This window comes from Beta vulgaris, chromosome 2 (genome assembly GCF_026745355.1).
Source record: "Beta vulgaris subsp. vulgaris cultivar EL10 chromosome 2, EL10.2, whole genome shotgun sequence".
NCBI lineage: Eukaryota > Viridiplantae > Streptophyta > Magnoliopsida > Caryophyllales > Amaranthaceae > Beta > Beta vulgaris.
Genome location: NC_079203.1, coordinates 9466952 through 9479282, shown reverse-complemented (window position 1 = coordinate 9479282; position 12331 = coordinate 9466952). Strand labels below are relative to the sequence as shown.

The 12331-nt window shown below is 36.2% G+C and overlaps 3 protein-coding genes across 3 annotated transcripts; all 3 read right to left on the bottom strand.

The window, feature by feature from the left end:
- Window positions 1-820: 820 nt before the first annotated feature.
- On the bottom strand, window positions 821-1417 carry LOC104887459 (NAC domain-containing protein 105). The gene has a single exon (XM_048638374.1). It carries the CDS (start codon window positions 1415-1417, stop codon window positions 821-823), a length of 597 nt encoding a protein of 198 aa, XP_048494331.1.
- A 4083-nt stretch (window positions 1418-5500) lies between these two features.
- Window positions 5501-7422, bottom strand: LOC104887419 (hypothetical protein). Its single transcript, XM_010672042.4, has 2 exons — window positions 6692-7422; window positions 5501-6240 (listed from the first exon to the last, which is right to left on the bottom strand). Exons 1-2 carry the CDS (start codon window positions 7313-7315, stop codon window positions 5554-5556), a joined length of 1311 nt encoding a protein of 436 aa, XP_010670344.2. The 5' UTR covers window positions 7316-7422; the 3' UTR covers window positions 5501-5553.
- Window positions 7423-8183: 761 nt separating this feature from the next.
- Window positions 8184-11918, bottom strand: LOC104887420 (hypothetical protein). The gene is made up of 3 exons (XM_010672043.3): window positions 10906-11918; window positions 9195-9290; window positions 8184-9079 (listed from the first exon to the last, which is right to left on the bottom strand). The coding sequence occupies exons 1-3, from the start codon at window positions 11572-11574 to the stop codon at window positions 8342-8344; spliced, it is 1503 nt and encodes a 500-aa protein (XP_010670345.1). The 5' UTR covers window positions 11575-11918; the 3' UTR covers window positions 8184-8341.
- Window positions 11919-12331: the final 413 nt, after the last annotated feature.

Here is a 12331-nt window from a genome sequence, read left to right as displayed (position 1 = left end):
AAAAATCTCTGTTATATATTGTCAAGCAGATGTTCTTTGTTAACTGGGGATTACGAGGGTATGCTATAAATGTTCCTTGACTTCCTTCCTCTTTTGAGGTATCATCAAAGACACCAAAAATTCTCATATTTTGTTAGTCTTCAAATTTTATGATATTTTCATGATAGTTAGCATCATAATCATCTATACAAACATTTTTATCAAGTTCATATGCTAGTAGCTTATATAATATGAAATTTTATCAGGTACAAAATCCTACAACGACGGAATCTGAATAAATTTTGTTTTATCTTACATGTAAGATCAAGCATAAATACTTTGCCAGAAATATAAAAACCAATAGTGTAAATTACCAAATAATTTCAGACTTTGATACTTAATTTTAAAAACCAATAGAGACAAGACTAAGCTAGCCAAAGATGTTGGGGAAACTGACTTACTAACAGTAAGAGTAAAGTATAGAAAAAGAAATATTGCTCATTGCACTAGAAGATGGAAATACAGAGTAACACCAAACAACATAATTGAAGCCTATCAACTAGGAACGAGAGATGTCATGCTTGTAGAGCAAATTCCCACTAACCACTAACATGAAAATGCACTATTGAGTTGGTAAAACAAAAAACCACTCACTGTCAGTTGTAACTACAACTAAAATATAGGACACAATTAAAAATTACAATATGAATTAAGTGAAATAATCGGTACTACTATTAAAATTAGGACAACATTGTATGATAATATTTCCAATTATCGAGATCATCTTCTAAGTTCTTCCCGAGTATGTCGTAATTCGTTTGTGACATATCCACCATCATATTCACGTAACTATCATCATCATATTCGGGACGGCGTTACTACAAGAAAGAGGCTGTGCTTTGCTCAAACGAATCACTCTAGTCTTGTTTTTGGCTTGGTTATTCTCCTTCATTGTCATCACCATTCGACATACTACCAAATTCTTCTTTTCTTCAGCAATACCTTGCGGTAAAAGTTCTGGTTTAATAGAGTACTCATGCATCTTCCATTCCATTGTCTTATCAATCTCTTGTATTTCTATTGGTACATATTTGAAATATTTATCAAAGCCTATAACTTGGCCATGAACGTCAAGGATCTTCTTTGGATACTCCCCGTCCCATTTACCAACTTTATTAATCTTTCGATTGTAGTTTCTTCCACTCTCGTTAACTTTCTTTAACGTGGTATAAAAGTAGCGTTCGATTTCATCTTCATCGTTGTCTTCCAAATCTTTAAAGAGCTCAGAAGGATGACAACTATAGATATTCACTTCGCGTATTGGATTATCCGCCTCAGGTAATATTTTACCAGAAATTTTAGGTTTAAGATATTTGATAAGAGTTTCTTGAACTGTTGGTCGAAATCTGTAGCCGATAGGAATGCGAGGAGTGGTCATCGTCGTCGGCGCGATAGGGTGGTAGTCTTAGTGGTGTTCTTCAGTTCTTGATGATGGTGTGAGCAGTGATGCTAGCTAAATGAAAAACGTTTGGACTTTGGAGTGCTAAGCTAAAAATATTTAGGACGTAGGGGAAGCTTAAATGTTCATGAGTTTATTCAATGTTGTATTGCTGTGGACTTGTTGTTATAACGGATGTGAGAGAGAAACAAATAATGAATTCAAAAGCAATAAAAACAGACAACAGATTTACGTGGTTCACCAATTTGGCTACGTCCACGGCAGAGAGAGGGAGAATATTTTATTGATGATGATGACCTAAGGAATACAGAGTTACAGATGTTATATATAGACTATCTTAGTCGCATAAACGACCTAAGGGTAAATCGGAAATTTAACCTGTCTAATAACAATTAATGAAAATACTCGTCGCAATCTATCCACAAAACCGCGAGTCGCGGTTATGGCCGCGAGTCGCGGTCAGCTCTCGTCAGCTCTTCGTAAAACGATCATAACTTTCTCGTTTCTTAGCGGAATTGAGCATATGACCTATCGTTGGAAAGCTCTTGGAACAAGCTATCACCTCCAATTTGAATCATATCAAAACCATTTATAGATTGAGAGATATGTGCATTCAAAGTCAGCCTTATGTCATTCCTTCTTCACGGATTCTACCAAACACCTTCAAGCTAAGGCACCATTCAAGGCACTATTCTTACAAATCTCCACCTTGACTTGAATCCTCTCATCATAAACTCCAAAACAGATGCATTGATCACAACGCCCAGAATCTCCCTTCAACCAGATTTGTCCCAAACGACAACCAGAACAGATTAGTCCCTAAGGACCCCAGACCAGATTAGCCCCCTAAGGGCCACTAATAATCACGATCAGCTGGTAAGTCCAAGCAACCTTGAAACTTACCCTGTGAAATCAGATTCGAACAGATGTGTTCCTTATATTCTTTCCTAGCACAAGTAACACCTTCCTTGGACGGCCCAAAAATATTCACCTCTCCGACATACAGTGCAAAACCCACCATGTCTTCACAACCGTCCTTTTGGGGAGAGTTCCCAAAGATTTCATGCTGACCAGGAGCCAAGTTTGACTGACCCTTTGATGACGAAGAACACGGAATTTCAGATTCAGATTGCAAGTGTTGACAGATTTCTCCCTGGCGTGAACCACCACTCCAACCTAGAGTGCCTCTGTGCTCCACTCGTTTCTCAACACTATCACAAACAGCCAATGTAGCAACCCCAGACTCAGATAACGTAGACCCTTGTAACACATACAATGTCTCCCGTTTAACCCCTTTCAAAATCATCTTTGAACCCCTATAGACATACAACCCTCCACCCTCACCTTTGAAACTGAACCCTTTCTTGTCTAACAGACTAAGTGAAATCAGATTCTTTGTGACCTGTGGAACATGCCTAACATTATTCAAAGTACAGACTTTGCCATCACATGTCCTAATTCTGATGGACCCTATACCAACTGTCTTACAGACCTCACTGTTGGCCATAGTAACACTTCCATCAACCTGTTTATAGTTCATAAACCACTCCCTGCGCGAACACATATGACAAGACGCACCAGAATCAAGAACTCACACATCCTTACAATGTGACTGACTATTAGCTACTAGGGCCAGATCTTCCTCAGAATCACCTCTAGTTTCTGCCAAAGCAGCAGAACCTTCATTCTTGTCCTCCTGCTTCTTTTTCTTAGGACACTCCCTTTTCCAATGTCCCGTTTCCTTACAGTAATTACATACATCACTAGATTTAAGACCTCTAGAAAACGGTTTCCTGGATTTTTCCCCCGAATTCTCCTGTCCATTACTACTGGCTACTAATCCAGCAGCCTGATCGACTATACTTGTACCAGACGCCTTATGACGAATCTCTCTAGTGTGAAGTGCAGATCTTACTTCTTCTAATGACAGACTATCTTTCCCAACAATAAAAGAATCCACAAAATTCTCATACGACGAAGGCAAAGATACTAACAGAATTAAAGCAGCATCCTCATCATCTACTTTAACATCAATATTACGAAGATCTAGTAAGATAGTATTCAATTTATCTAAGTGATCCCTTAGAGACGTACCTTCCTGCATACGCAGGCTAAACAGACGTTGTTTCATCATCAACTTGTTGGTTAGAGATTTCGTCATGTATAAACTCTCTAACTTCAACCAGAGACCAGCAGCAGTTTCCTGCTCCGCAACTTCAGTAATTATGTCGTCAGACAGACACAACATAATTATTGAATGCGCCTTTTCCTCCAGAATTTCCATCTCAGCAGTGACTGAATCCGTTGCCTTCTTGGCCAACGGTGCCCACAACCCCTGTTGCTTCAGTAAAGCCCGCATCTTGATTTGCCACAGATTAAAACTATTCCTCCCAGTAAATTTATCAATTTTGACATTCATCCCAGACATCTTTCTCACACAGATCGATCACCAAAGCTCTTGATACCAATTTGTTATAACGGATGTGAGAGAGAAACAAATAATGAATTCAAAAGCAATAAAAACAGACAACAGATTTACGTGGTTCACCAATTTGGCTACGTCCACGGCAGAGAGAGGGAGAATATTTTATTGATGATGATGATGACCTAAGGAATACAGAGTTACAGATGTTATATATAGACTATCTTAGTCGCATAAACGACCTAAGGGTAAATCGGAAATTTAACCTGTCTAATAACAATTAATGAAAACACTCGTCGCAATCTATCCACAAAACCGCGAGTCGCGGTTATGGCCGCGAGTCGCGGTCAGCTCTCGTCAGCTCTTCGTAAAACGATCATAACTTTCTCGTTTCTTAGCGGAATTGAGCATATGACCTATCGTTGGAAAGCTCTTGGAACAAGCTATCACCTCCAATTTGAATCATATCAAAACCATTTATAGATTGAGAGATATGTGCATTCAAAGTCAGCCTTATGTCATTCCTTCTTCACGGATTCTACCAAACACCTTCAAGCTAAGGCACCATTCAAGGCACTATTCTTACACTTGTGGTGCTAGTGCTTTATATAATATGAGTACAAGAAAATCAAAATCCGATGAGAAATAGGAATAAAAACGTTACAAGATAGATATGTAATGAGAATTCCATAATCTAGTCTATATAACAAGCCAATCAAGAAGCTGTTCCTGAATCCTCTTCGTTTTTCAACACTTGACTGTTTTAATTAAGATAAATGTGCTAATTAAGATACAAATTCCTCTCTATGTTTTTTCTTATGTAGCAATACTTTCGCTTTGGTGAAAACTTCAAATATTTTAATAACTAATATAACGACCATAATAATCAGATAAGAAGTCCTATCTTATAATGCTAACTAGTAGTAAGTTAATATGAAGTAGAAAGAGGAACATTTAGGACGGTTGCTTGCCATAAAAAAACTATGTATTATTGAATTTCTTGATTTACTGAAAATCAACTCTATCTTTTCGTAATAATTCTCAAAATCCTATTCTTATTATACTTCATGTAGTAAACCTTGTTATAATAAATTAATACTCGTATTATACCTATATAGGTTCATAAGTTGTTAGAATCATATTCTGTAAAGGAGTGATCAAATGACAGTGATTAAAATTTATGGCTTGCTTGGTTTACAGTAATTATTTTTTGAACACAACAAGTGCCAATTTTTCCATGAATATAGCCTGATGCATCATTATATATGTAATTATTAGCCGTACGTGCCTTTGGCTTTCTCTAATAACAAAATTAATTCTCTCCAATTCTCCTCTTGTCTCTTCCTAACACAAAACAGTAATATTTTATCATAACATGTTCAAAAGTAACTCGTGCTATCAAAAGTAACCTCTTTGAAGACGGATTTACTCTTAGGCTTTTCTTTAGCGAACGTGGGTTTCATTATAAGGCCTAATTTGGGCCTTTTTATTAACTAGCCACACCATTTGTTTAAGGTGTGGCCTGTCTTGTACAAAAGTTTGCATAACATGTTCAAACATTTCATCCTCAATGTTCATTTTTGGAAGAAAGAGATTCAGGAGGTTATATATAGAATGGTAGGAGTATATATATTTACTACTAATAATGAAAAAATATCTTTGAATTAAATGAATAGCTGCAAAATGGAATCCTCTAAATGTACAAAACTTTCTGAAATGAACTCTTAGCCTTACCCCACTCTTTCTTTACTTTGTCTAATCTTTTTTCAGCTTTAACTTTCCTTGCTTGCAATAATTCCTCCTCCAATTCCATTTCCTCTAATCTCTTGCTTTTCTTCTCGATTCTAGTTTTGAGCACTTCCACAGCCTTGATGCTGTTTTCTGTTTCTTCTAGTTGCTTCAACAACTCGTCTGTCTTATCACTTTCATCTACAAACTCGTTGCTAAACCATATCTCGAGATCACCCTCTAGCACACAAGCCTTTGCCACTTCCTTCTCTAGCTCGGCCTTGATCTCCATTCTCTGATTAGCAAATGTAGCATATTCGACCAAGTCCTTTGTGGCCGAGTCATGTTCAATTTTCATGGCCTTAAGTTGCTCTTGTAGATTAGTAAGGTCGTAAGAAATTGTTTTTTGGAGCGATGTTCTTGCATCAGCAACAAGCATATTTACCGCGTTTTCTAGCTCTTTGTATCTCCCTAAAGACATTATGGCATCGAAATCCATGTCCATCAATTCTTCGAGTGTTTGTTTGGCCATCTTTAATTTTAGTGGAAGAACACCTTCAGTATCTGATGTTTCTCCTTGTGAATCTACTTCATCAATTACATCATCTAAACCAGCTAACATGGACTTCAGTTGGCTAAAGGAGGCAGAGTGCTGTGATTAAGGACATAATATAAGTTTGAGCCCCCAAAACCAAAATGAATTCAGTACAAACATCCATATCATAAATAATTGCAATGATCAGTGAGCGAATTGAGATTCTGAACAAGGCAGAGTGCTTGTCTTTCTTGGACATAAAATCATGTCTGAACTCTGAAATCATTTGGTAATTTACACAATTGGATTTTTAGATCTGGTATAGAATTTATCATTTGTGATTGATCTTACATCATTACATGTTAGATAAAACAAAATATATTCAGATTCTGTCAGGGCAGGATTTCGTACCTGATTAAATTCCATATTATATAAGCTACTAGCATATTAACTTGATAAAAATATTTATTAGATGATCATGATGATTTTTACTAATCATAAATATATTTTTAATATTTCATAAAATTGAAGAAAAACAAAACATGAGAATTTTGGTGTTTGAAGATACCTCAATAGAGGAAGGAACATTCACAGCAGAGCCATCATCCCCAGTTGACAAAGAAGAAGTGCTTGACAATGACAAAGACTTCTGATCCACTACATTGCTTAACAAAGAAGGAACACCATTTCCACTAATATCCCTTTCCTTAAATTTAGAATCACCATTTGTTGACTTAAGATCAATCTCAACAATATCAACAATCCACAAAATCATGCTTTCAGATGCTGTCCAATGACCTGCTAGATCATGTGTAATGGTGTTCCTCCAAGGAGGAAGTCCTTTATTTGCCCTTAAGAATGTTCCTGTATGACTCTTGAGTTTGATGTAAGGCCCTTCTTGGATTGGCTCCCATTCGACTGTAGGACCGAGCCAAGGTCGTTGTGCAACTCGCTTTCCTGTCATGCCAAGCAGGTAATGCTCTTCTGACGCGGCTAGGTACTTCCAGCTCTGGCAGCTCCTGAGGCGGATGACATTGGTTTTTCCCTCAACAAGTTCGTAGGACCAACGCGTGTTTTGGAAGGATATCTCGCGTGTTAGCTTGACTGTTTCTTCGTCTTGATCAGCTAACAAGTACTTGCTCTGGTGGCTGCTTTTTAGCCGGAAGACCTTTGCTCTTAGGAAGAACTCCATGTTTGAGAAAGGTGGAAAAGGTGGGAAGGAAAAGGTCTTTTATGTTGATCATAGTTTTTAGCCTTTACTTTGGAAGGAAAGGGGTGGGAAACTTCGGGTCAAAATGACTAATGTATTTAGGTTGATCAATACTGTCAAATTTGAAAACTTTTCTTGCGTGAAATATTCTAGAATATGGAACACTTTATCTAAGACTACTTTTTTATGCTTCATTAAAGACAAATAATAAGCATAATAGGTCAATAAAGCATAATCTTTTATTAGATACTATTAAAATAAGCACAAATAAGCATAATCTTAGAAAATAGTATATATTATTTTATAATATATAGAAGATTATTTATTTAGGGAGCTAAAATAAAATCAGGACTCAATCAGATAATGATTATTGGATATTGCTTAATGTATAATCTTTTAGCTAGTTATAAATATTTCAATTTTTTTTACTCGTAATAGGTCAGACACATTTGATCTCATAATCTCGAAACCTCAACGTCTCTTACAGATAGGCCAAGAACTATTTGGAAATTTAATCAAATCAAATATAGAAAATATACTATTCTATGTCAAAACTTGTTCTATTTTCCTTCTGCAACTTATAACATCATAGAAATGGCAACAAGTAATTTCTCTGTTTTCTTTTGGTTCTCCTTTTTGGGTACAAAGGAGGGAAGTCCTTGTAATCTTTGTTATGTTATTATTTTCAAGATGTACTTGTTAAAGGTTCTTTGAAGCAGGCACGACTATGGGACTTCTCTGAGTTCTATAAATTTCAGAAGACAATATTATTGTTTAACAGGACCATAGCATAATTATGCATGATTGGAACATATCTACACATTCCATTCTTTATCATGATATATAGATCTCTTAGGTCAAAAAGATTATTATATTGAAGAGGGACGAGTAGAACATGTATATAATCGTCTTTATTGTACAAAAAATCAAAAAATATAATACAGGATTACCCAAAATTGCATAGGAAAAAAAAAGGAAGTTTGATCTTTCAAATAGATAAAGCCACAATCAAACATCTTGAAGCAAACTCTTCATCTTAACCCAATCTTCCTCTACACTCTCCAATGTCTTCTCGGCTTCAACTTTTTTCACTTGCCATGATTTGTCTGTCCTCTCCATCTCCCTAAGGGTTTGACTCTTCTCTTCTATCCTCGAAATAAGCTCTTCAATATCCACCGCGTTATCAGCCTGTTTTCTTTCTGCAGCTCTGATCCTACTGTCAACTTCCTCAAGTTGCTTCAATAAATCATCCCTCTTAGCTCTTGCTGTCACCAACATGTTGGCGAAGCCATCCTCTCGAGTCTCCAACTCATGAGCCTTAGCCGCATCCTTCTTAAGTTCGGCCTTAATCTCTAATCTCCTAGAAGAAAATGTTGTGTATTCACTCAAATGTTTATTTGCCAACTCATGGTCATGTCTCATAGACTTAAGCTGGGCTTGAAGGTTGGCGACCTCCTTAGGGACTTGGCCGAGATATGATACTTTAGCATCAGCAACAAGGATATTGATGGACTTCTCCAACTTCTTGTCTCTTCCAGAGGATAACATAGTTTTAAAGTCCATGTGACTCATTTCTTTAAGAGTTTGTTTGGCCATTATAACGTCGAGTTGGTGAGGGTGGTATGAGGCTACTTCTGCAGAGGTTTCTGACTCCACTTCTGCGTTTGTATCGACTTCTTCAGTGTCATTAAGTAGATCTTGTAGACCATTTAACATGGATTTGAGCTTGTTGAAAGAATTGGAATGCTGAGTTCAATACCAACAAGAAAAAAAAATGACAGATTAATTTGTTAGCGTCGGTTGAATTGAGATTAAGTACACTAGTACAAAGATAGAATTAGTGAAGAAGTGGTTTAACTACCTGAGACTCGTTGCGCATATTTTGGATATGGGGAGAGATTGGAGTGGATTTCTCTGATGCTGTACGACTAGCCCTTGGACTAGGAGTTGATGGAACCTGGCAACATGTGAAGAAAACATAAATGATTAGTTTTCAGGTTATTACATTAGCAGAAGAGGCAAGTTTAAGGTGGTTATTAACAGTCAATCAGAGGAACAGGGGAGTCGGAAATGGTTAATGATCATGGCATTTTCCTTTTTATGTTGAATTTCCACTCCCTCCGTTACTTACCAATGTTTCTATTTGGAATCTTGGCACTATTTGGAATAATATAGAATCTTTCAAATAGTTCTCAATACATAAGAAAAAACAGTCATATGAGGTCTTATTTGATTTGACTCGATTAGTACTTTGATGATATCAAATTTTAATAATTTTCACAAAAATATAATTAGTGATATGCACAATGAAAGATGTACTTTAAAATATCTACAAGTCAAATTAGAAACTTTTAAACAACGGAAGGAATACAATTTACTATGTTAGGCATCACACTGACCTTCCTCCCTAATTTTTGCGCTCTACCTTTTCACTGCTTTTAAAATTTGTGCCAAGGATATACTACTAATACTATGTGACAACAATATTAGGACAAACGAAGACTTTATAATAACAGAGTAATATAGATATGCAAGTTGTGAATATACTTAGAATTCATTTAACCATGATATCAAGTTTGCAATTATTGCCAACTCATCAAAACTCAAAAGGTCCCATGAAAAGGCATCCATTACTAGATTTTTATTTTATATATTAACCAAATCGAATCAATTAGAACAATGAGTGGACAACACAACTTGTTATAAGTTATAACTAATGTATTGTGTTACAAGTTTGACAAATTCTAAAGTTATCAAAAGGACATGGGATAGCAAGATTATTTAGATTAGGGATCATTTAAGCTAGAAATTGATGGCTTTATGACATGCTTTTTTTACCCATGTCCAATATCTACACCTAATTTTGCTTTCTCCATCATTTTATTGCTCTAAATACTTTTTCTACTAATTTGAGTGCTTTCTTAACCACCTTGGAGACTACTTTACTAGTCTTATCAAGTAAGAAGATAATTTCCATCAACTTTGGCTAATTCATACTCAAACCAAACCACACACTAATTAATACCCCTTCTTTTTTAAAAAAAATTCTAATAAATTCTCTCATCAAATTTCTTTATTGCCGAATTTTTTTTTGGATTGAAAATCATAAAATAAATAAATGTAATGAAGGGAGTGCAATGACGTTGCCTTGTCTTCACCTTATGAAAATAAGTTTTAGAACTAAAGAGGTCTTAATATGTATAATAAGCTAAAACCAGTACTAATCAACTCCACCAAAATTTACTTCAGTTCTCATAAATCCAGGCAAAAAAGATGCACATGATGTCGTAGTGCAATCAAAATTGTATAAAACACTTCAATTATTTTTGTAAAGTCAAAAAGACATTCATTTTAATAAAAGAAAAGTGTAATCAATTTGTAGGACATGTGAGTTGTCCTCTCCAATTGCAAAAGTATCCTTACTAAGAGGTAAGGGCCATATGACATTGCGTTGAAAGTGAAAGTTTTCAATCACAATTATGAAAATATACAATGTTAAACCAAACTACTAATTTTTATATCCTTAATTAAGCAAAATCTGGGAAATTAGGAAATTGAAAAAAAAAACTCACCTCAAATTTAGAAGAAGTACGCACAGATCTAGCAGACTTAGGAGTAGCAACAGGTGATTGAACCTCATAAAAATCTTTATCCACCTCCATTGTTGACTCTGTAGCAGAAGAATAAGAAGATTTTCTAGACAATGAGCTATGATCCTCTACATTACTTCCCACCATTTCCTTAATAATACTCCCTTTATGTTCAATCTCATCCATAGATTGATAGTCCACCTCAAGAACATCAACGGTCCACATGATCCAATCTTGGGTAGAATTCCTAGATGGTACATCATGTGTGACTGAATTATTCCAAGGTGGAACCCCACCATTACCTCTTAAGAAGTTTCCATTGCGTGTTCCTAGTTTGACTTGTGATCCTTCATTAATAGGCTCCCACTCGACTGCAGGGTCGAGTCGGAGCCTAGGGGAGGACTGGAGGACACGTCTTCCAGTCCACCCCAATAGGAATGGTTCGTCCGAAGCTGATAAATATTTTGAACTGTAAGAGTTCTTAAGGCGTATGACATTGGGTTTCCCTTCGACTGGCTCGACGATCCAACGTGCGCTCTTTGATGAGCCATTGCGGCTTTGTTTGACGCTTTCTTCGTCTTCTGCGGCTGTTAAGTACTTGTGGTGCTGGCTCCTAAGACGAACTGCCTTGGCTTTCTTGAAGAATTCCATTGTTTTAAGTGTTGGTTGTGATTAAAATGGAGTGTATGGGCGTATGGGATAATCGGGATGTGTCCCCGAATGTGATGGTATGTGTAGCAGATGGAAGGTGGGTTTTATATGAACCTTTAAAATTTGCTCCTTTTAAGGGGTTAGGGCCCTTTGGAGTTGGAAGGAAAGAGGAAGGGTGTGTTAAATGTCAAAGAGTAATATATTATATATACACAAATATATATTTACTCGGTTTTGAGTGTATTACTTGGTGATTAAGAGTTTGGATCCAGTCGACAGGGGTCAGGGAAGCTGCAGAGTTGATATGCGATAGCCCATCCGTCCCTCTCTAACTATTTATTTTTGTGGGAGATAGCCAGATAGGTATAAATTTTGATCATAAATTCTTCTGAATATAAAAGGAAATATATATTATGTGTGATTTTTTAGGTTTTACAATCACGTTTAAATTTGACCTTTTTGACTCTAGTGTGAGTAAGATCAATTGTGTGGGTTAATAGGATAAAAATGGTTCTATAAGCATCTATGAGTATCTTTTAAAGTTTATAGTACAATCGGCAAAACTAACTCGTACCTAGATTATTAGACCTAGGATCTTTATATCCCGAAACAATGATTCAAAGTTGAAAGAAAACCTGAAATAAGTGGTCTGATCTGAACCGGCCGGACTCGAAATTGAACCAAAATCAAATACAACATGTACTTGAAGCTAAACCAAATTGAAGCTATCCGATACGAAATAGTTCTGGAAATTATA

Coding starts and splice junctions, on each gene's coding strand:
- LOC104887459 (XM_048638374.1), bottom strand. CDS start 1,417: ATGACCACTCCTCGCATTCCTATCGGCTACAGATTTCGACCAACAGTT.
- LOC104887420 (XM_010672043.3), bottom strand. CDS start 11,574: ATGGAATTCTTCAAGAAAGCCAAGGCAGTTCGTCTTAGGAGCCAGCAC. Junction 9,291..10,905: donor GTACTTCTTCTAAATTTGAG/GTGAGTTTTTTT, acceptor ACATGTTGCCAG/GTTCCATCAACTCCTAGTCC. Junction 9,080..9,194: donor ATATGCGCAACGAGTCTCAG/GTAGTTAAACCA, acceptor TATTGAACTCAG/CATTCCAATTCTTTCAACAA.
- LOC104887419 (XM_010672042.4), bottom strand. CDS start 7,315: ATGGAGTTCTTCCTAAGAGCAAAGGTCTTCCGGCTAAAAAGCAGCCAC. Junction 6,241..6,691: donor ATGTTCCTTCCTCTATTGAG/GTATCTTCAAAC, acceptor CCTTAATCACAG/CACTCTGCCTCCTTTAGCCA.